This window comes from Eurytemora carolleeae, unplaced genomic scaffold, assembly GCF_000591075.1.
Source record: "Eurytemora carolleeae unplaced genomic scaffold, Eaff_2.0 scaffold70, whole genome shotgun sequence".
Classification (NCBI taxonomy): Eukaryota; Metazoa; Arthropoda; class Copepoda; order Calanoida; family Temoridae; genus Eurytemora; species Eurytemora carolleeae.
The window spans coordinates 14,169-39,023 of NW_019396054.1; the positions used below are offsets into that span (position 1 = coordinate 14,169).

General features: G+C 31.8%; 2 protein-coding genes across 3 annotated transcripts; both read left to right on the forward strand.

The window, feature by feature from the left end:
• The first annotated feature begins 2,291 nt into the window (after positions 1 to 2,291).
• LOC111706568 (fatty acyl-CoA reductase 1) lies at positions 2,292 to 12,410 on the forward strand. 2 transcript variants are annotated; one of them, XM_023479464.1, is made up of 8 exons: positions 2,292 to 2,398; positions 6,328 to 6,389; positions 8,223 to 8,331; positions 8,537 to 8,641; positions 9,406 to 9,462; positions 10,236 to 10,310; positions 11,067 to 11,150; positions 12,261 to 12,410. In XM_023479464.1, the coding sequence occupies exons 1-8, from the start codon at positions 2,360 to 2,362 to the stop codon at positions 12,393 to 12,395; spliced, it is 666 nt and encodes a 221-aa protein (XP_023335232.1). In that variant the 5' UTR covers positions 2,292 to 2,359; the 3' UTR covers positions 12,396 to 12,410. The 2 variants fall into 2 exon arrangements, with proteins under 2 accessions (XP_023335232.1, XP_023335240.1); XM_023479472.1 differs by lacking the exon at positions 11,067 to 11,150.
• A 560-nt stretch (positions 12,411 to 12,970) lies between these two features.
• LOC111706275 (putative fatty acyl-CoA reductase CG5065) lies at positions 12,971 to 24,138 on the forward strand. Its single transcript, XM_023479111.1, has 12 exons — positions 12,971 to 13,055; positions 13,446 to 13,483; positions 14,180 to 14,253; positions 14,479 to 14,519; positions 15,343 to 15,422; positions 17,051 to 17,166; positions 18,533 to 18,613; positions 18,810 to 18,851; positions 20,076 to 20,151; positions 22,207 to 22,271; positions 23,023 to 23,079; positions 23,962 to 24,138. Exons 1-12 carry the CDS (start codon positions 12,971 to 12,973, stop codon positions 23,993 to 23,995), a joined length of 789 nt encoding a protein of 262 aa, XP_023334879.1. The 3' UTR covers positions 23,996 to 24,138.
• Positions 24,139 to 24,855: the final 717 nt, after the last annotated feature.

Genomic DNA, 24,855 nt, shown 5'->3' on the forward strand with positions numbered 1-24,855 from the left:
CCCTCCCCTCCTACTCACCCAAACTAAGAACTTAGTACGCATTCACCGTGCATTTTCACTGTCAGTACTCACTCTCAGTCTTGTTCTAGCTGTTCCAGTGTATGGACGTGGTACAGAGAAGATAGTACAGATAGACCAGAGTTGAATCAAACAAGAACTAGAAGGGGAATTCCCAAATCTTAGTTTCAACTAGAGTGGGAGGAATTAAACAAATCTAAAGTTTTTTAAAAATTTGCTGTTTACTTTTAATAACAATAATAAATGAGCTTCTCTTATATTCTTTTGAAAAAAGTAGTTGTACATAAAATTGTACAGTGTACTGCAGTTTCTGGAGTAATAAAAAAAAATGCTCAGGTCTTGTTTATATTCCCATCATAAACTGCAGTACACTTTAATGTAAACAAAAAAATAGAAAATAGAAATCAATTTTTTTTCATTTAGTTTTTCTTTGAAGTGTACCGCAGAGACCAAAACTTAAGAAAAGGTATCGTTATGAAAACCAGTTTTGAAACCCGGGTTTCACGAATGGGTTTAGGCAGTTTTGTAGATATCAATATTTTTGTTAAGAATATTATTTTAGTTGGTTTCTTCTTATTATTCATTTTTTTCGAATCTCTCAAATCAAAATCTAAACAAATGTTAGACCCCAAAAAGGAAACTTGGGAGTTTTGTTCAACGATACTCTTTTAAATTTCGGGCTCAGATGTAGTTTTCTGGGAGAACCGAGAAATGTAAACTAACTCAGTGCTGCGTAGGTCGAAGTTTGTTTATATTCACCACAGAAATTGCAGTACACTTTTAATGTAAAAAAAAAAAAAATTTCCCAAGAGATATATAAGTTCATGACATCTTCCTTGCAAGAGATATATGAGTTCCTGGTATATTTTCCTTGTAAGATATATGAGTCCTGGCGTATCTTCTTTGTAAGATATATATGAGCTCCTGGCGTATCCCCTTTGTAAGATATATATGAGTTCCTGGCGTATCTTCTTTGTAAGATATATATTAGTTCCTGGCGTATCTTCTTTGTAAGAATTATGAGTTCTTGGCATATCTTCTTTGTAAGATATATATGAGTTCTTGGCATATCTTCTTTGTAAGATATATATGAGTTCCTGACATATCTTCTTTGCAAAATATATATGAGTTACTGGCGTATCTTCTTTGTAAGATATATATGAGTTCCTGGCGTATCTCCTTTGTAAGATATATATGAGTTCCTAACATATCTTCTTTGCAAAATATATATGAGTTCCTGGCGTATCTTCTTTGTAAGATATATATGAGTTCTTGGCGTATCCTCTTTATAAGATATATATGAGTTCCTGACATTTCTTCTTTGCAAAATATATATGAGTTACTGGCGTATCTTCTTTGCAAAATATATAAGAGTTCCTGGCGTATCTCCTTTGAAAGATATATATGAGTTCCTAACATATCTTCTTTGCAAAATATATAAGAGTTCCTGGCGTATCTTCTTTGTAAGATATATATGAGTTCTTGGCGTATCTTCGTTATAAGATATATATGAGTTCCTGGCGTATCTTCTTTGTAAGATATATATGAGTTCCTGGCGTATCTTCTTTGTAAGAATTATGAGTTCTTGGCGTATCTTCTTTGTAAGATATATATGAGTTCTTGGCGTATCTTCGTTATAAGATATATATTAGTTCCTGACGTTTCTTCTTTGTAAGATATTTACAAGTTTCTGGCGTATCTTCTTTGCAAAATATATATGAGATCCTGCGAATATTTTCCTTGCAAGACTTGCATTCTTTCAGTTCTTGTGTTTTTGCATCAATGCATATTGCAAACCAAAACTATGAAATCATATTTATCAAAAATATATATAGTATAAAATTTAAAGCAATATTGAATTCTGGTTTTTTACATTTTTCCCTTTTAAAGGGACTGTCTTTGGAATATCAAGTGATAAATCCGTTTACAAAAAAGAAGCGCATGCCCAATCCTCAACAATTGATCAAGTGCAGGATATTGTCGTTTTTCTAGCTTGAAAAGTGTTCAATTCTGAAAATTTCCTCCATTGTACCTGAAGTTATCCGGAAAAAACTTAAAAAGAGATAATCAATTTTCACAAAAAAAGACATGGATTTCTCAAGTATTTTTTCACACGAAAAAACTTGTCAGGGCAAATTTTAAAATAAAAGGCTACCGACAACTACGACATTTTAAATCTTCACTTTATTACAAAAATATAAACTTAAATGACCTGGTCTATCCGCACCCTTTAGTTCACAAATGAGTAGGATGGTTTCGTTTAGAAATTTGAACACTAAGGAAAAATGAATGAATTAATAAAATAAATGAACGTTTTTAATATTATAGAAAAAAGCTGAAAATGTCCGAGTCACCAATTAAGGAATTTTACAAAAACAAGGTAAGCAGTTTTTTTTAACAAGCTTTTAATTTTAGGAAAAAACACTTCCAGATTACAACATTTACAATCTTTTGCACTATACACAAGTACTTCCATCTAAATATAAACTAGCTCAAGTGCCCGGCATGCATTGCCTGTAAAATTTTAAAATCACTTTGATTTTTTTTTTGATTTTTGAAAAAACAGTTTGATTTTTTTTGGCCTATGTTACCACCAAATATATTTTAATATATAAATATATATGAGTAAAGAGCTTTAGTATAAAGATATATATGTATACCTATATGTCTTGTTGCCTGGAAAAAAATGTTGCTTTTTTTTCGAATTTGAAGATCTCTCAATTTAAAAAGAAAAATTAGAGAAAATGATGGTTAGTGGAGTAAATTCGCGCCCACATTCGATTTTTAGTTTTTATTGTTGCTCTATTTGGGCATTTTCTCCTCTTAAATTATCAAACAAAAATTGATTTTTTAAGGCACATATATAAATTCTGACCATGCAGAAATCTTCCTTGGGGCCATTTTTGTAAATTACAGAATTAAAATAATAAACCTGTATATTCTTTGTCAGTCATGCCTGTCCGTTTGTACCATATAAACCGATCAGACCCAAAACAAGGAATTGAGTCTTTGCCACAAACTCTGATTTAAATCCCTTTATCTTACCAACCCAATTTTTCGTAAACCTTAGATATTTCATTATATGAATTCTTGTAGATCAAATAATCTAAGTTTTAATATCAATGGTTTACAAAACCTGCAGGTTGTGAAGATATAGGGATTAGAAAATTTGAGTTTGTGGCAAAGACACAATTTGTTTTTTTGGGTCTGATCGGTTTTTATGGTACATACGCACTGATAAAGATTATACAGGTTTATTATTTTAATTCTGTAATTTACAAAAATTTTAATTCTGTGCTACAGCATAGGTCAAATCATATATTACATTTATTAAAAAACTAGGCTTTTAGGGCGCTTCGCGCCCATCTTCTATTTAAATTCTGAACCTGTTCTTTTTGTTTACATTTTAAAACAAAGAAGAAAAAAATTTTGCGAATTAAAAAAAAATCGCTGATTTTCAAGAATTTAAATTTCTTTACAAAATTAAAATCCTTTAAAACACATTTTTTTTTAAATTTTTATCATTCATAAACCTTCCCTGTGGTCACGTGGTGGGCCCGATCGGTTCAGCCGTTTTGACGTTTATTGGATACAAACAAACAAACAGACGTCCAGACACCCAGACAGACAAGACAAATTTATATATAGATTAAGATTGTCGGCACATATGGACGTTTGGTATATAGCAAACATCTTGGCTTTTTGGAGGCCATTCATTTTCAAGACGATTAAAAATGATCCTGCAGCTTCAAACTTTTCCTCCGATGAAGTTTTTTTTTTCTGGGGAACTACAGAACATTTTTTTTTGGTGCTAGAATAGCCGACGACTACCATTCCAGAACCAGTTTTTGTTTCAAAGAGAACGGAGCGCACTTAGAACATTTGATGAAGAAATCGAAATATTATTTTTTGACATACACCAAACTTACATACTACATATGTTTAGACAACCTTAATTGTGTAATAAATGTTATATATGATTTGACCTCTGCTGTACTGTACCAGAATCATAAATTACATAATTAAACACCCTGTAATATATACATAGATACATAAGTGAGTGTCTAATGTCTAAGACTGGTTTGAGAATTTAAATCCATGACTTTAAAAAATGGTATTTTCTAAAGATTCAGAATTCCCAGATTGGATTAGACTGTATAGTAACCAAGCATGATATTAGAACTAAGTAGAGAAGGACATTTTTAATTTTAGATTTATCATATCAGAGACAAAACTTTTAGAAAATAGACTTGGAATTTTTCTAGTCGTAGACAATAGACACATGAATAAATGAAATGGATTTAAACATGTCTTATCCTTGGCTTTACTTTTATATTTGTGTACAAAACATGCGCACATTGCACATGTCTATACTTGGCTTTACTTTTATATTTGTGTTTACATAGCATGCACACATTGCACATGTCTATCCTTGGCTTTACTTTTATATTTGTGCACATAGCATGCACACATTGCACATGTCTATCCTTAGCTTTACTTTTATATTTGTGCACATAGCATGCACACATTGCACATGTCTATACTTAGCTTTACTTTTATATTTGTGCACATAGCATGCACACATTGCACATGTCTATCCTTGGCTTTACAAACATTTTATCAAAGAAAATTTAAAAAGAAAATTGCTTTAAATTCGTAAAAAGGATTTTTCCCCTTTAAATTTGGATTTGTACAAAACATTGGTTTCGAAATATTTTAATCCAAATTAGTTGTAATGGTATGATTATATTATGTATTGTATAATACTTATGAAATCGGACCATCTCAACCTTAAACTGTGTGAGTATAGATCGTACCATATATACTATGGGCAGAGAAGGCGGGGGGGAGGAATGTCACCATCTATAATACTTGAATGGACCAGAGGGGGGGGGGGTGTTGGTTCTAAGAATGCAGAATAGTTAGCAATAATACCAAATGCATTTATATTTTATTATGATTTTAAAAACCTATTACAAACTATATACTGCATTCATACATCATAATTTGTTTTATTACGAGCGCCCATTGTTGGGTTTCCTGGGGGGAAATAATTAATATTTACGTAAAACAAAAACGTATTCAATTAATATACGGTTAATGATGCGTTGGATAATAACGGACTTCATTCATGTATATTTGATGGCCGGGGAAAATATAACTATAATAATATTACCACCAAAAATATAACTGACAAAAATATATCAGACCGAAAATAAAACCATTTTTGACCAAAACTTTTATTTTTTTAACCAAAAATATAACCATATTTTAGCCAAAAGTATAAATTTTTTCGACCAAAAATAGAACCATTTTTAACCAAAAATATAAACATTTTTTTAACCAAAAATATAAACATTTTTTAACCAAAAATATAACCATTTTTTAACCATAAATATAAACATTTTTGACTAAAAATGTAACCATTTTTTTTTTATCAAAAGTATAACGAATTTTGACTATAAGTGTACTTTTTTCGTCCTGTACATAGGTACGTTTTTTTTTGTTTTTACTCTCTTTACTTTACACTTTCGTAAATTGCGATGTTTCTTTTATTAACTGGAACATTTTCTGAAAGGGCATTTTATGGCTTTTATTTAACAAAATTCAGAGGAACCACATTTACGCATTAATAAAAATTGATTCCTATCATTAGACAAGTGCTTAATGGTTAAGTTGAACAATGTTAATATTTTTGGTTAAAAAACATTTATATTAATAGTTGAGAAGTGGTTATATTTTTGGATAAAGAAAAGTTGTATTTTTGATGGGCGGGGAAAATATTAGGCTAATAATATAACCACCAAAAATATAACCATTTTCGCCCAAAATAAAACTTTTCTTGACAAATATATAACTTTTTTTTGGCCAAAAATGTAACTTTTTTGACCAAAAATGTAACTTTTTTTGACCAAAAATGTAACTTTTTTTGACCAAAAATATATCTTTTTTTGACCAAAAATATAACTTTTTCCACCAAAAATATAATATTTTTTTTGGCTAAAAATATAACTATTTTTCAGCCAATAATAAAACTTTTTCAACCAAAAATATAATATTTTTCGACCAAAAATATAATATTTTCAAACAAAAATATTAATTTTTGGGCTAAAAATATAACCATTTTTGACCAAAAATGTAACCATTTTTCAGCCAAAAATATAACTTTTCGACTCAAAATTTTGATCAGACCTATAAACATTTTTTAGCAAAAAATATAACTTTAAATATAACCATCCTATCTTATTTACTCTTGTTCTTGAAAATTTTCGCCATTTATGAATTTACTGATATTTTGTTTGTTTTTAGACAATATTTGTTACTGGGGGAACAGGATTTATTGGCAAAGTTTTGATTGAAAAGTTACTCAGGTAAAAATATTGCATTTATTGAGTCAGGGGAAAAATCATCAGCATTGGAGTACACTATTGGAGACCCCCTCTCATTGGAGACCCAATGGACGTCTTGTTGGAGACCCCAAGATTCTCCCTGGTTTCAAAACGAAAATCTGGGGTCTTCAGTTAAACATTTAGAAACCTCCTGATTTTTAGTGGACCCGGCCCTAACTTTTTGCTTTAAGCCCCACTTTTTGTTTTAGACCCAAATTTTCATCGTAGATCCCCAATGAAAATCTTGGGGTCTCCAACGAAAATCTGTGGGTCTCCTACGAAAATCTGGGGTCTCCAATGAAAAATTTGGGGTCTCCAATAAAATTCTGGGGGTCTCCAACGAAAATCTGGGGTCTCTTACAAAAATCTTGGGGTCTCCAATGAACAAATTTGGGCCTCCAACGAGAATATGGGGGTCTCCAATGAAAAAATTTAGGTCTCCAACGAGAATATAGGGGTATCCAATGAGAGGGGGTCTCCGATGACAATCTGTGGTCTCGAATAAAAATATTGAGGTCTCCAACAAGAATATGGGGGTCTTAAATAGTGATGATTTTTTCCAAAACTACATTATTTTCAGGATTTTTTAAAAAAAAATTGTTTGTTTTGTTCTAATATTAGCGTGTTTTAAAGAGTATTCAGAGAGTCATTCCATCTTTATCTGATCAAAACTATGAAGATATCGACGATTTTCTAGATTAACAAGTGGTTAATTCAGACAAATAATTTCATTGTTTCTATAAGCAGAAACTCGCAAGTCATTTTAATGAAGAAATTACAATTTAAAATAATCTATAAAAAAAAACATTGATAAATTAATTAATAATTAAAATACTCTAAAAGTGAAGTATTGATGGCTTGATCTGACAGTGCTCTCAAGGGTACCATTCTGAATCGGGTATATCTCAATAAATGGAGGGTCAATTATATTTTTGCATTTTTTGCATTAATTTACACTTGAATCATTTCTCTATTACATGAAGATATAAAAGTGCCGAATCATGATTGAACTCCAAATGACGTGTTTATTTTTAAACATCAAGTCATTTTCATTTTGCTCAACCAACGCAACATTGTTATCTTATTTTCAATAAAACATCTTAACTGTTACATAATATGGCTTAATCTTAATTTTATAGTCCTTTAACTTTAGTATGCACATTAAACAGGAGTTTTTGTATATTAAACGAAACAAAAGATGTTCTTTCTGTATCATACGATACAATTTCTGAAAACCAGGTGTGAAAATCAGCCCATGGGTGAGACAATGTCCGGGCTACTGCATTTTTTAATAGTTTTGACACTTTCCCTACATTTTTGAATTATTAAAGCTTTTTTTATACACTTGCCGTGTGCAAAGTTTGTTGTTAAATAAGTTTTTAAATGTAGTAATTTTAGAAAAACTGTAAAAAACAATATTCCGGTTTAAATGTCGTCTTCCTCTCAAAGAATTTAAAAACATATGAAATTTATGTAACGATAACTCGCAATATTCTAAAATTTATAGGAAGCTATAAAACGATTTTGTAAAATTTGTGTTTTCAGGACGAAATACAGTAGCCCGGACATTATCTCACGCCCGGGCTGATTATCACGTCACACCGGCGGTGATTCATTTAATTTTCGTGGATTTATAGATATTTTACGAGCATTGGAATATCCTATTTATATAACACTAGGTACAATAAAGTAACTGAAATTCTAATTTCATTTTTGTTTTAGAACTCCATAATATTTTCAAAAAAAAACGGTCTTGGCTTGTGGTGCGATTCTCTGATTTTAAAAAAATCTTTTATTTTTATTTTATAATTTCAGGAGTACAGAGGTCTCCCAAATATATGTTCTTACCAGGCCCAAAAAAGGGGAAACTCCCCAACAGCGAATAAAGAAACTTGTTGAAAGTGGCCTGTTTGACACATTAAGGGTAAGTTTTAATGGGAGGGGGTACTGGTTAGTGATTATGAAAAAGAACTAATTTCTCCTATTAATTAATCAATAAAGCTCTTATCTCGTTTGGATAAAACCACTTCTGTTTTTTAAACAAATCAAACCAAATAAAATTTAACTCAAAAGTGTCTAATGATTTTAAAAAGACGATTATTAACTTAATCTTGAGATTTCTTATTTAGGAAATTTCTCCAAATTCCTTGGAACGTGTTCATGCCATCCAAGGAGATGTAGAGGAAGTTGGTCTTGGGATACAGGATACAGACCTAGATATATTGTATCATGAGGTAGGATACAGGATACAGACCTAGATATATATTGTATCATGAGGTAGGATACAGAATGCAGACCTAGCTATATTATATCATGAGGTAGGATACAGGATACAGACCTAGATATATTGTATCATGAGGTAGGATACAGAATGCAGACCTTAATATATTGTATCATGAAGTAGGATAAAGGATACATACCTAGATATATTGTATCATGAGGTAGGATACAGAATACCAACCTAAATATACTGTATCATGAGGTAGGATAAAGGATACATACCTAGATATATTGTATCATGAGGTAAGATACAGGATACAGACCTAAATATATTGTATCATGAGGTAGGATAAAGGATACATACCTAGATATATTGTATCATGAGGTAAGATACAGGATACATACCTAGATATATTGTATCATGAGGTAAGATACAGGATACAGACCTAGATATATTGTATCATGCAGTAGGAAAAAGGATACATACCTAGATATATTGTATCATGAGGTAAGATACAGGATACAGACCTAGATATACTGTATCATGAGGTAGGATAAAGGATACATACCTAGATATCCTGTATCATAAGGTAGGGTACATGGAATACAGGCTAACTAGAAATACAAGGATACAATGATACAAAGTTACAAGGATACAAGGATACAAGGATACAAGAGTACAAGAATATAAGGATTTAAATAAAGAAAACATTTAATGATGAAAGAATGCAGTACTATAATCAAACATTTTTTTTTAAATCCAATAATTCATTTTAAGGTTGACATTGTAATTCATTCAGCTGCTACTGTACGTTTTGATGAGAATTTAAGCAAGGTGAATTTTATGGTTCTAATTGTACTTTACTAGGTTCTAGCTGTTATATAGGTTATAGGTTCCTAGGTTTTAGGCTATAGGTTCTTCTAGCTGTTACAGTTTCTAGTTTCTAGGTACAAGCTTTTATATAGGTTATTGGTTCCTAGGTTCTAGCTTATAGGTTCTAGCTGTTACAGCTTCTAGTTTCTAGGTACTAGCTTTTATATAGGTTATAGATTCCTAGGTTCTAATTTATAGGTTCTAGCTATTACAGCTTCCAGTTTCTAGGCACTAGTTGTTATATAGGTTATAGGTTCCTAGGTTCTAGGTTTTAGGTTCTTCTAGCTGTTATAGTTTCTAGTTTCTTGGTACTAGCTGTTATTTTGGTCATAGGTTCCTAGGTTCTAGGTTCTAGGTTCTAGCTGTTACAGCTTCTAGTTTCTGGGCACTAGCTGTTATTTAGGCTATAGGTTTCTAGGTTCTAGGTAATAGGTTCTAGCTGTTACAGCTTCGAGTTGCTAGGTACCAGCTGTTACATATTATAGGTTACAGGTTCCTAGGCTTATAGGTTCTAGGTTCCAAGGTTCTAGGGTCCTAGGTTCTAGGTTCCTAGGTTTTAGGTTCCAAGGTTCTAGGTTCCAAGGTTCTAGGTTCCAAGGTTCTAGGGTCCTAGGTTATAGTGTCATAGGTTCCTAGGTTTCTAGGCTCCATGTCCTAGGTTCTTAGGTTCTAGGTTCTTCTTAAAACTCTTGATACTTTTTAAAACTTATCTAAATCTTCAATATTAATTTCAGGCACTTCGAATTAATGTGAATGGAGTTTCTGAAATTCTCACTATTTGTAAACAAATGAAGAAACTGGAGGCTATGGTGAATAATATAATTATTTTTATAAAATTGACCTTAAGCGTAATTTTAATTGACTCTCTATGTAAAGATGGCAATGTCCGATTCACAACGGTACCCTTGAAATCATTATCTGATCAATAATGTGGCAGATATTCTGGTTTGAAATTGATATAACACGTTTTTCTGTGGTAGAAATGTGCACGTCTTTGTAGAGAAACTACAACTGAAAATAATCAGTTTTCAAAATAATAAACATTGATATCTAATTCAAAATTGACTAGACAAAGCTTTTGTGGGTATTGTTGTGAAGCGGTCATTGGCATATCTGCATGGAGTGTCACTTGATATTTCGCTTATAGTTCCTTTTATAATATCTTAAAACATAAAGTAACAACGCATTCTAAATGAATATGGAAATGTAGACTGTAGAGATAAATTCAAGTGAAGATTCAGGGTAGGTCAAATTATCAAAAAAAAAAATATTTAAAAAATTATCAATGAGAACAGAAAAATCCACGAAATGATATGATTTATGATTTACAAAGAAAAAAAAGCTAATAGAGCATTATTTAAAAACTACAATGGTACAATGTATGTCAAAGGGCATGTAGACCGTAGAGGTAAATTCAAGTGAAGATTCAGGGTTGTCAAATTATCAAAAAAGAATTATCGAAAAAAATTATCAATGAGAACAGACAAATCCGTGAAAAAAGAAAAAAAAAGCTTATAAAGCATTATTTAAAAACTACAATGGTCCAGTGTATGTCATGTATCTAGGTGCATGTATCAACTGCTTATGTTCACTGTGAAAATAAGTTCATAGATGAATCTTTGAAGATGCTACCTACATCCCCAAGAAAGGTATCTTTGGTTGGTTTTATCTATTTTACATTTTTATAGATAGATAGAAAGATATCATTTCTATTTGTTCAGAATAGACAACAAACACATGACTGAACCCTGATTGGATCAGGTGCTAATGGACTTGGCATGCAGGAGTGGTCCAGAATTTAAGAATAATTGGACAATACTTGTTACTTGTTTATCAAACAAAATAAAGAAAGTCCACTTACAATTTACAATATTAGGAAAATCTGTTTTCTTAAAACTGCTTGCAGGTAAAAGCAACATTCAAAAGATTAATGCACTTCACATCAAGAACGGGAGACAACCAAGGAAGGGGGGACGTCTGCCATCCTGTGTATTTGTCTTCATTTGCTAGCGATGAAAAAAATTAGATAGTGTAAAGCTCAAATCCTCTTCTAATTTTTCCTGTTCAAATTTTTCATGTTCTTCCTTGTTTATCTTGTTTTAAGCCCCCATCTCTACTCTCAAGAGATATCCCTTCCACTTTTTTTCTGTTCAAGGGAAGTAGGGACATGGGACAAGGGAAGTAGGGACATTGGAAGGAGGGGCAAGAGAAGGAGGGACAATTGAAGTAGGGGCAAGGGTAGCAGGGTCAGGGAATTAGATACAATGGAAGTAGGGACAAGGGAAGTAGGGAAAGGGGAGAAGAGACAAGGGAAGTAGAGAAAGTAAGGGCATCTGAAGTATGTACAATGAAATAGGGACAATGGAAGTAGTGACATGGGTAGTAGGGGCAAGAGAAGTAGGAACAAGGAAAATAGAGTCTAGTGAAGTAGGAACAAGGTAAAGGGAAGAGAAAATGTTTTAAAATTCTAGGAAGAGGGGGTGAAAGGTTATGCAAAGAAGGTTACTTCAGCTGAACTCAGATTTTAAAAGCAAAAACCCGAGTAAAACTCGGGCTCATGTAGAACCCAAGTCAGGATTGGTTCTGATTCGACCAATGATAGACTGGTTAGAAAGCATTCTCTCTGCAGTAGATAGATCAGCTGTGAAAAGAGATGTTATTTACACTATAATCGGGGGTTAATTGGGTTTAAGCTTTTTAAAATCTAAGTTAATCTGATGAAGGATGATAATATAATTTTTTAGAAATTCTTTTCCTAGACAATAGAATCTTTGTCCCTGCTTGGGTCTGATGTGACAGATGACCCTGTGTTTACTAAATCTATTATCGGAGCTAGACCCAATACATATACATATACTAAGGTATTAAAATCATTTATAGGGTTCGTTTTATAAATTTCATACTTTATGTCACGCATGTTTCATGTTTAATTTTTCATGTTTTATTTTTACCTCTCTATCATACTTAAACTTAGGAGTAACTAAAGATATGAACATATTTAGATTTACACAAAAATCTTAAGTTTAGTTTTTTTTACAGTAATTGGCAACATTCCCATTGATTATCCGGGAGAGCTTGGAACCTTTGGATTATTGTGCATATAATATATGTCATGTCACATAAATCATATTTCATATCACATGTGTCATAAGTCATATCTCAAGTGTCACTTTTCATTCTTCATGGGGGCCCTCTTGAATTTTCTGTTTTCTTTCAATATTTATTTTAGTTTTTCTTCAATTTTTTTTTTAGTTTTTCTTATGAATCTTATCTGTGATAATGTGATCGTTTTATACTTTTTTACACTGATTTCTGCAACTGATGCATGATGGTTTCATTTTCTTTCGGAAATATATTTTGAAAATTTATAAAATGTATCATTAAAAAATATCTTAAATTATAGCAAATCATCAAATTACTAAGGACAAGGACAATGACAAGCACAAGGACAAGGACAAGAACAAGGAAAATGATAATGATGCTCCAGGAACCTGTACCTGGATGGATCGATAACCTGAATGGTCCAACAGGATTCTTTCTAATAGCAGGACTGGGTAAATAATTAACTTAAAAACAATTTTAAAGCTTTGCTTGTTTTTTTTCGGGGATTTTTAAGTTCACAAAGTAAAATTTTTTGGTAACGAGTTTTGGTTATAAGTTTTGAATAAAAAGGGAAAAATCAAATATATAAAATGAAGTATTTTAGAAAAAGGTTTATTAGAAAAAAAATTGTTTCTTTTACTATATTTTTTTAACCTTTAAGTGATTGTAAACACACTAGGAGCCTAAATCTGTTAAAAGTTTTTGACCTATGCTATAAAATCTTGCTAATTGTAGCATGTATATATACGAAATATTGTTATGTTACATTTATTAACTAATCATGTCCTACACAAATAAACATTTTCATTTGTAGTTTTTAACACGTAGTGTATTATATTCAGGTGTTCTAAGAACTGCTGTAATCCATGATAAACTTAAGGTAAAAACAATTGAAAAGTTATCAATTAAAACCAAATAGATTCTAGTACAATAGATGGCAACGTAGATTTTGTACACTCTCAGTACACCTGTATTATTACGTCACAAGTGTCAACTTAGTTTTTGTGTCCGACAAAATTATTAATATTAGTGATAATTTTAGAATAAACTTATCTTACATTAAAATAAGTGCAGTTTGATGTCTGTTTTTACACTTTTTTATTTAATCTTAGAAAACAAGTCAACTTATGTAAGAAAATTTCGTTTTCTTTGTTATATTTGACACTTGTGATGTTGTTTGTAATTGATCCATTTCTCTGTTGCCACCTATTGTACTTGATAATCTATTTGATTAAAACGTACACCTCATCACAGCTATCGTTAAAAAAAGCTTTTTACTTTTACTCTTGACGTAATTACAGTAACCCTCACCTCACAGAGGGGCATGTCCGCATTACAAAGGTACCCTTGAAAAAAGTAAATTTCTGACAATTTTCTTAATTGTTCATTTGTTCAGAAAATTCACAATTGAAAATAATGTATTTTTAGCTAGACAAATGTAAATATACTTACTTAATCTAAGAAAGGTTTAAAGGGTTCGATTTGAATGGACAAGATATGAATGCTGAAGGATTTTGAAAAGATGAGCCCATATCGACGATTTACAAGATTTAAAAAAAAAATATATATTTGTCAGATTGATGCTGTTCCTGTGGATACATGTGCGAGCATAATAATTGCAGCTGCCCATCAAACAGCGGTAAATCATAGGTAAATCATAGTTAAATCATAGTTAAATCATAGGTAAATCATAGTTAAATCATAGGTAAATCATGGTTAAATCATAGGTAAATCATAAGTAAATCATAGGTAAACCATAGGTAAGTCATAGTTAAACTATAGGTAAATCATAGGTAAATCATAGGTAAATCATAGGTAAATCATAGGTATATCATAGGAATAATTAAAATTACAGTATTTGGATTTGTTTTTCAGGCAGGGGAACTCAACGATTAAGATTTACAATCACGTCTCAGGTAGATTCTAGATACATCTAAATCAAATCATAAGTTATTTAGATAAAAACCGTTCTTTATGGAATATTTAAAGACCCGGAATTAATTGACAGTTAATTACATTTACATATATATCTCTGGCAGTTTTAAATGCTCAAAAAATGCAGACCACAATTTGTGAATTTCAGTACTAGGACAATTTTGTGATTATCGTATCTTCGATCATGTTTGTAAAATTAGACTGTCGTCTGAATAATTATAAATTAATTCCGGATCTTTCTGATAAGGATTGTATAAAAAATTCTTTATATCTTATTTTGATAACTTTTTTATAGAACATTTTATACAAAGATCGTATTTTGGTAATTGAGCAAGGTTTCTTTAATTTTAAGGCGTAATTTCTTTTTGTATAGTGGCATTTCCGATTTACTTCAGAACACTCTAAACCTTTGCCTTATCAAGGATGACGCATTTTCCCCCTGTATCTACAGTAACGCTTGTTATTGTTTAACCCTTCCTTTGCTAAATATTTTTATTATTTACGTAATTTTAAATTTTACTTTCTGGAAGTCGCAGAAAATTAGTTTTTACATTAGAATTGATCATATAAATCATAAGATATATTTAAGAGCAAATTCAATTAAGTCTACAGGAACTGTGTAGTGCGTAGAAGTAATTTGAAATAATCCTTATTTTATAAAGTGGTATGTTCAATTCACAGCAGTACACTTTAAAGCTTTGTTCAGAATTATTATTCAACGCGGTTTGAAATTGAAAAATTGAATATTGCGATTTTTAAAATCCATAGTCCCTTTCAGAAAAAACTTGAGAACGTATGTTTTAGGCCCCCAAGCTCCCCTAACATGGGGAGATTCATATTCTATGGCAAGAACTGCTCTTCTCAAATATCCATTCGAAAATGTTGTAAGTATTTTGAACATTTCTTGAATAATATGATAATGTCGTCTTCTTTAAAATCCGCAAAATTTCAGTAATGAATATTCTCAAAAGTTACACCGAGCTGAAAACTTTAGAATGGTGGATATCGGGATTAGGGCTTAATCCACTCTTTTTCTTAATCTGCAGATTAAATATTGCTTGTTCTTCTTTCATTTTTAATCTCCAGATTAATTATCCGATCAAGATTAAGGATATCCCATTCTAAAGTTTTCAGCTCAGAACTGGGAACTTTGGAAAGGTGGATATCGAGAGTAATGCTTAATCCTCTCTTTTTGCTAATCTCGAGACTAACATAATCTCGAATTTATGTGAAGTCTTGAGATTAAATATTTAGATTAACAAATTTCTTGACTGGAAGGGCCCTCACTTAATTTCTCACCCATTTGTTTTTTAACACATTAATTAAAATTGCTTAAAAAGAATCTTAAACGTACTATTAAATATTTTCTTCGACGATTAATTTACAAAATTGCCGGCAAAACATTCTTTTTTTTATTAGAAATTGCGGATTTCTCTCATGGGATAAAATTTATTTTCAATGCTGTCATTGGTCAATACAATTTACGAACTATAGGCTTGCACTCTCATTGGAGAAAACAATGTACGGATATCCAAAGAGAGAGAAAAAGAGTGGATTAAGGACTAAAATTAAAAGTTTCCAGAGTGGATATTTGGATTAGTTAGGATTTAAGGTTATCCATTCTAAAGTTCCCAACTATAGCGTCATTTAAAAATTAGATATTGAACAAAATATTAAATAAATTTAAAATTACCCGCGCCAATTAAATCCGAAGTTTGTGTTTTGTTTGGAATATCTGCACTCTTGTGTATTAAGCGTTTTCAATAATTTTCTCCTTAAGGACGCGACAGCTTGAAGTAAAATTAGTATAGCGAATAGTGTATTAATTCAACAACTGTCTGAGCTGGAAACTTTAGAATGGGATATCCTTAATCCCGATATATTGGTTAATTAATCTGGAGATTAATAACAAGAGGAGAACAAGCATTATTTAATCTGTAGATCAAGAAAAGAGGAGATCAAGCATTGATCTCGATATCCACCATTCTAAAGTTTTCAGCTCTGAACATATTAGCCATAGCCAGCAAAAAGGCTGGATCAAATTGGCCGACATTTATTAGGAAAACCAATGGTAAAATTAAAAGTTGAGATTTTTCCGAATTGTTTAAAAAATTCCACGGGCAACTTCAGGGTCCTCAGCGGTGATGTATTTTTCGACCTACGCAAATCCGCTATACTCCACTTCTGACCTACGCCAAATCCGCTATATTACACATCCGATCTGCTAGCACGTGGTTTTACAGCTGCTATATGGACTTCTGGCCGCAGCGCGCGGCCCCCTAGCCTGTTCTAGCCGCGGCGCTCGGCCCCCTAGCCTGTCCTAGCCGCAGCGCTCGGCCCAGAAATTGTCTAAACCTAACCTAACCCTCAAATAATACAAAAATAAACAGCTGGCGTAGGTCCGATATTGCAGTAGGTCGGAGAGTTAGTAGGTCGGAAGTTCAGTAGGGGGGATGTTGCGTATAGACGATGTAACATTACCGTCCTCGGCCTCTCATTATTATTTGTCTAGGTTTGGTATCCAGTAAGTTCGTTTAACAACAACGAAATCGAGAATAAAGTTCTTGGATTTCTTCTCCAAGATGTGCCAGCGAGGGTTACTGATTTGATAATGCAGATGTTGGGAAGGTATCTATTTAAAGGGACTGTAAGCGTAATTTGATTTGCAACTGCTCGACTCTCTTGAAATGTTTGCTAAGATGATGTTAGGATAATCATTTTTCCAATCTTATTGTTTTTGGATACCCTGTTTTGCTGTGTTCATTAGCTGCATACCCCCCTCCCCCCCTCCTGCAGGATGGTTAATATGCAGTTCCGATAGCTGACCAGGCAATTTGCAATATTTAAATCTCAGTTATTGTGTTTCTGTATTTATTCCAGTTGTGTTTGATTTTCACTAAATCTCTGTATAGTCAAATAAACTTAAAATTTGCCATCTATGCAGGTTTTTGTGCTAGCATTCTTGTAATGAGTTACTTCCCTTAATCAGCTGCATTGAGTTACATTTATCTGTGTCTGCAGTAATTTACAAAGAAATTTATAAGACCTCCTAACCCTAACAGCATCAGAGTAGGTTCAAGAAGATTTAGGAGAACCCCCAAGGAAAAGTACACCCATGACACCAATGATGATCTCTCTCACAAAGTTTTAGTTTGCATTCCGCAGTAAAATGGTTTCAACACTGGTAGGCGATTATATCTATACAATGAAGACGACTTTCGATTTTAAATTTGATTCATATAAAGCTGTTAAACACTATAAATGTTGAAGTTAAGAGAAACCGTCAATTAAAAAACCTTTATTTTGATTACTTGTAAACTTGTAATTCGAGAAAAGCTTGTTAACAAACAAAACTTTCATTAAAAATTCGTCTTCATTGTAATGATATAATCGCCGACCACTTTATCTAAATGATACGTAGAGTCACTTTAACTTACACCGGCAGTCCCTTTAAGTTTTAACTTTGTTTTTCTTCATTGTGTTTATCTATTTCATTCTTTTTACATTGTTAGCATTTATTTGTTTTTCGTTTGATGAAGTATATTAAACAAATGAATAATTAATTTTCTTCCAAATTTGTCTTTGAAGTTGTTAAATTTTCCTGGTATGAATGCAATTTTTGTTTTACATAAAACAGTGAAAATAAAATTTGTAAACATCTCCTTCAAAACTTTATTCATTTTTTTCCTTTTCTTACTATTTCATAACTAATACTGAAGCTAGTCATGACTGACTTAAATTAAGTTTTTAATAACCCAACAAACATCAATCCCAGATTGTGCATTGTAAATAGATAATTTATCTTAGAAGGGTGATTTTCAGCTACTGACAAAACTATGTCCTCTATTGTACCCGCAACCTGTACCCGTACCCATACCCTGTTCCTGTACCCTGTTCCCGTAACCTGTTCCTGTTCCTGTTCCCGTACCCTGTATATTCGTACCCTGTTCCCGTACCAAAAATCCAGCTAATATTGACCTGAAATCTATTTTAGAAAAGTGTTCGCTGTCCGTCTAAGTTCAAAGATGCAGACAGGACTTCGGGCAATGAAATATTTTACTTCTAACGAATGGAGGAACCAAATCAATCAATCAATTCTTAACAATAATTATAATAATTACACATTATAACCCAAAATTTCTTCATAATGATAATAAATTCCCAATTTTTTCATAGATTTTTAATTTGAATAGCAATTATTAATTGATTATAACTTGTAAGCTCACTTTTTTTACAATTAATTTTGATTTTGATTGATAATTTTGCTAAAGATGGGAAAACCCAAGTAGCCAAGAGCTGTTCAACTCATTGAGGTAAAAACTAATAAAGGTTTTATCTCTTAATATTTAATTTCTGAACTTACCGTCCTAATATTCTAGTCCTACACTAACTGTCCTTCTGTTCTATTTCTGAACTTACCGTCCTAATATTCTAGTCCTACACTAACTGTCCTTCTGTTCTATTTCTAAACTAACCGTCCTAATATTCTAGTCCTACACTAACTGGCCTTCTGTTCTATTTCTAAACTAACCGTCCTAATATTCTAGTCCTAAACTAACTGGCCTTCTGTTCTATTTCTAAACTAACCGTCCTACTATTCTAGTCCTAAACTCACTATCCTACTGATCTAGTCCTAAACTTACTGTCCTTCTGATCTAGTTCTTTACTAACTGTATTACTATTCTAGCCCTTAACTCACTGTCCTACTGATCTAGTCCTAAACTTACTGTCCTACTGATCTAGTCCTTAACTAACTGTCCCACTATTCCACTATGTTTTAAAGGTCGCATGCTGTAAAGAAAAAAATCTAAGAGAACATTGCCAATTACTTTTCATAAACCAAAGCTAAAAGCAAGTGCTTTATAGTGCTAAAATTTACACGTAAAGGGCTACAGAAAAACATAAGCGAGTTAGAGCGTTAAAAATTGAGAAGACTTTTTATAAGCAGACCTTAACTTACTGTCCTACTGTTCTAGTGCTGAACTAAACTTCCTAATTTTTTTCCTATAATAGCCGTCCTACTATTCTATTCCTAAACTAAGTGTCCTACTATTCTATACCTAAACTAACTGTCCTACTGTTCTTGTCCTAAACTAAACGTCCTACTATTCTGGTCCTAAACTAACTGTGCTACTGATCTATAAGTCCTTTACTAACTGTCCTATGATTCTAGTATTAAAATAACTGTCCTACTGTTCTAGTCTTTAACTAACTGTCCTACTGTTCTAGTCCTAAACTAACTGTTCTACTATTCTAGTCTTTAACTAACTGTCCTACTGTTCTAGTCCTAAACTAACTGTTCTACTATTCTAGTCTTTAACTAACTGTCCTACTGTTCTGGTCCTGAACTAAACGTCCTACTATTTTATCCCTATAATAGCCGTCTTACTATTCTAGTCCTGAACTTAGTGTCCTACTATTCTAGTCCTGAACTTAGTGTCCTACTATTCTAGTCCTGAACTAAACGTCTTACTATTCTGGTTATAAACTAACTGTCCTACTGTTCTAGTCCTAAACTAACTGTCCTACTGTTCTAGTCCTGATGACAAACTAGAGTTTAACTTCAGTGTAGAAAGTATATCCTGGGATATATTTATTAACAACTTTGTCCAGGTTAGAAGAATCTATAACTTACAATTTAACCAAGAACTTCGGAGACATCGAAATAATTCATATAATGTCGTCTTATTCTACTATGGAATTCATATAATGTCGTCTTATTCTACTATGGAATTCTGCAGATATTGAGTTTTTTAACTGAATTATTATTATTAGCTCTTTAAAACTGTTCCTGCATATTCATGGCTATTTATTTATTTTTACAATTACTGAGATTAAGGTATAATAGTACAGGGTGTCCCAAAAGCATGGGAATTAAATGACGACTTCTATATCGTCTTTGTTCCTAACGGGATTATTTTTTAAATATAATTTTGTAGTATCACAGCTAATTCATTTAACACCGAAAACTACAGTGATAACCAGAAAACTCTGGAATAGGAAGTCGACTTTTAGACTCAATTTATGACTTTAAATATTCCAATGAACATAAAGTACAATAATTGTGCAGTGTAAACAGACTAGACCCAAGTCAAGTTATAAACGTTATAAAATCATTAGTTAAGGTGTTCGCTTTGTAACAACATCAAATGCACTTTAGTATTGCTATAATTTCGTCTTCATCTCCCACAGTTTTCTGGTTATCACTGAAGTAGTATCGGGATTTCCAATGGTCTACCATTTTTTCACCTTTAGAACTGACGGAGATATTAGAAAATTTGTCCAAATTCAAGTTAAATTAAAATTGACGAAACTGTTCAAATGTTTAATATTTCCGTCAATTTTAAAGATACATGACAAGGAAGGTTGACCACATTTTAAAAAGCTTATTAGACTTAAATTCTTTTTTTTTTTGATGCACTCGATTTATCGATGGTCGGAAATCAAAGACGATATTCAAGTCGTCTCTCAATCCCCATGTTTATTGGGACACCCTGTATGAAACCCATTAAAAAACTGTCAACACCATTTTTAAAATGTTAAATTATTTTATTGTAAATTAAATGTTTAGCAAATCTTATTTTTTATAAAATCTGCATTGTTTAAAAACAATTATTTTTCCGACAAAAACTTTTTAGTATAGTGGTCGGTGTTTATATCAATACAATGCATGCGACATTTATACAAAAAAAAATTTCTCACAAGTTTTTTTTTCAAATTACAAGGTTACAAGTAAACAATAGGAAGCTGTTAATCGGTTTGTTTCTCTTTGCTTCCTTGTTTATGTGTATTCATGCTGTTTGAAAGCTTGGTAGAAATCATAATATGAACTCGAAATTCGAAAGTCGTCTTCATTATATTTATATTAAAATATAAAACGACAAACGTATAATTATTTTACTGAATGAATTATTTTGACCGCCGGGAATGTATTTAAATCGTAAGTTCTTTTTTCATCAGAACTCCGAAAAACAGAGTAATAACCGTTGTCTCAAATAGACAAGGGACTATCGCGGTAATGTAAAGTGNACCCACAAAATGCAAATATTGCGGAGAATCCAATATTCAAAAACCAAAACGTTGCTATCTAATTCTTACTTGAACAGACAAAGCTTTTAAGGACACTGTCCATTGTAGTGATGTGCTTTCAGAAAGGTTCGTTGTTTGACCATATTTTCTTTAAGAGTCAACATGTGGCAAAGTGTAACAATATCAAATACATTTTTTATTCTAAGCATTTGCTTTTGTTACATCATGTTAAATGTTGATCCAGACAGATTATATATGCAAAAAAACGATACAAACGATGCAAAAAAGAATGTGTTCTTATGATCGTTTTCGGATCGTTTTTGGATAGTTTTGTGATCGTTTTTGGATCGTTCTTGGGTCGTTTTTGAATCGTTCTTGGGTCGTTTATGGATCGTTTTCCCCAAAATTATTAGGAACCCTTGACTCTCAAGAAGTTACATTTACATTCCCTTTAAGAAATAAACTGTCCAGGGGTTGAGAAAGTGCATAAATTGTCCAGGGGTTGAGAAAGTGCATAAATTGTCCAGGGGTTGAGAGAGTACATAAATTGTCCAGGGGTTGAGAGAGTACATAAATTGTCCAGGGGTTGAGAAAGTAGATTAATTGTCCAGGGGTTGAGAAAGTACATAAATTGTTCAGGGGTTGAGAAAGTACGTTCTGAAGCAAGATCCTTCTACTATTCCAGCAACTAGAACAAAACTGAGGTATAAACAACAAAATATCATATTAACTTAAACTCTGAACTATCAAGAGAAGTGCAGGGTGCCTCAGTATCAACACAAATTGCGGCAATTTTTCGTAAACCTAATTTTAGAATTAAAATTCTCAAGGTAATAATTACTTAATACCTCTAGTCTTGGCACTTCCAAAACGTGGTCTGCCATTTTTGTGCTTTCATTATTACTAGAGATATAAAGAATTTAGTTCAGAATTCGACAATTTTTGTTTTATTTAATAGAATTGAAATTGGACAAAATTCTTAATATCTCCGGTAATATTGACGACACAAAAAAGGCAGACCACATTTTGGAAACGCCAGGGCTGGGAAAATTTTCTGGTTATTGTTTTAAAAATCACACACGCAAAAGTAGGTTGACGACTGAATGTCACAAATAAATTCAAAGTTTAAAGACAACTTTCAATTCGTCTTACTACTGTCATGTTTCGTGGGACAACCTGTAGAAGAATGAGAATAATATGTTATTTTTATAATTGCCATGATTCAGTATAAATGTACTAAGTATAAGAATATAACAACGTACATTTATGTAGAAGGTTAGTAGGAGGTAATGAATTATACTTACGATTTTACTTAATTACGTTTAAAGATTTTGTTATATTGCAACAAAAATAATAGTTGAAAGACACTTTATAAGTATTACTAAAAAAATGTTTGTTTTTTGTCATTTGAAATAACTTAGAAGACGACATTTAAAATCAGAATTAATTGTTCAGGAAGCTGTATTTTGCCCACATTGCTGTACAGACACTTGGCTGTTTAGTTTTACTCTGGTAAGATTTTTTTAAATAAAATAAAATTTAGAATAAAATGGTTATAAAATAATGACACTGCATTACCAATTCTTACCAATAGCTATAGAATATGAAGTTATAATCAAGAAATTAAATGTATTTGATTTTGTTATAAAGTTTTACCATGAAACCCAATTTTTAAGTAAAACTTAGGTCTATTTTCACTACACACTTGTTGTATTTTATGTTCTCTTATTTAAATAAATAACTTAAAGGGAGTGACCAGCTATATAAGGTTGTTAAACTGAGTATGCAGTGTTGTGGAGAACTTCTTTCGGATTCATTTGAGACATATTAAACTTTTTAAAGATCTATAAATCCTGAGTTTGAGCGCTAATTCGACGTTCAAAACTCCTTCTTTTGGGGTGGATACGTTTTCAGAATTAGTTTTTTTTAAATTATTAAATAACGACGACATAAATTGTAAGAAAGTTCTACAATAAACTACAGACGTCATGTATAGGAACATGTTGAGAAAATAAAAATTAATCTTATCATCAAAAATAAGTAATCTTGTTCAATTATTAGTTTATATTCTGGTTTCTTATTATTCACAAATATTTTCTGCAGATTTTCTAGAATTATTATTAAAAAGACGACATTTGAAGAGTTTGAAGAAATCTGCGAATCAATTCAATACAATAATGGAAACGAAATAATCGATTTTAGCATTGATTTATTGACAAATTTGTGTTGAGAAATATGTTCCTAACCATCTAATTAGATTACTGTATAATTCTTACTTTATTTTTTGTTGTCGTTATTTAATAATCTAAAAAAGCGTATCTACCCCCACGTCATTTTCCTTTTCCACAGTTTTTTGAGAAAATAATATTTGCTCAATTAATATTGTTTCTTCAGGTTAGTTTATCTGGTGTATAGTGGAATACATTAGTTGTGCATAATCTGTAAATAGACATGTGATGTACAAAGAGTACGAGCACTGAGTGCGAGTTAATACAATGCAAAGTTTGAAGAAAAAATATATATATATTTAATATGACAGTTTATTAAATAAAATAAAGATTTATGTTTTTTTCCCTGGAATTAAATATTTTATTGAAAAGTATGAATTATTGTGAATCTTTAAGTGGCTTAGCTAGTTGTTTTCTTATTTCAAAATATATTCTGTACAACAAGCTAGGAAATCCAGCTTTGTCTGGATACTATATTTTCTCTACAAACAGCCAAATCACTAAACTTAAAATTTCTAAACCAACTTAAGAACAATGCCATGTCTCTACCTAACCGGTCAAGGGGTTTACGAGTTATGATTCGGCAGACAGAGATTATTATTTTATAGGTAGATGCATATTACCATAAAGTCGAGAATAAAAGCGTCCTTTGGTTCAATCCCTTATTAAAAGTTCGCATCTAACGACAAAACCATCTTGTTTATTTATACCTAACAAGCGGAGGGGGGGAAGGCAAGCGCTGCATAAACCACACCCTTTTCCCTTCCGTGCCACATTTGAGCTTTTATGTCTTCCGGCAGCCGTGAGTGACAACATTATCGTCTTCCGGTATTTATTACATTATTTAATGATAACTTGTGATTTTCAAAAATCTAGCCAATACCTTCAAACATTTTGGAAGTTTATATTAGATCATTGAATTGTGTGTGTTCAGTTGATACAACTGTTTCACATTTCACAAGTCAAATGTATTGGTATCTACCGAGACAGATTGTTATGGAAAGTCGAAAAATAAGAAGAAAATAGGGGGGTTTTACGCAAATTCTGACGAATTTTACAG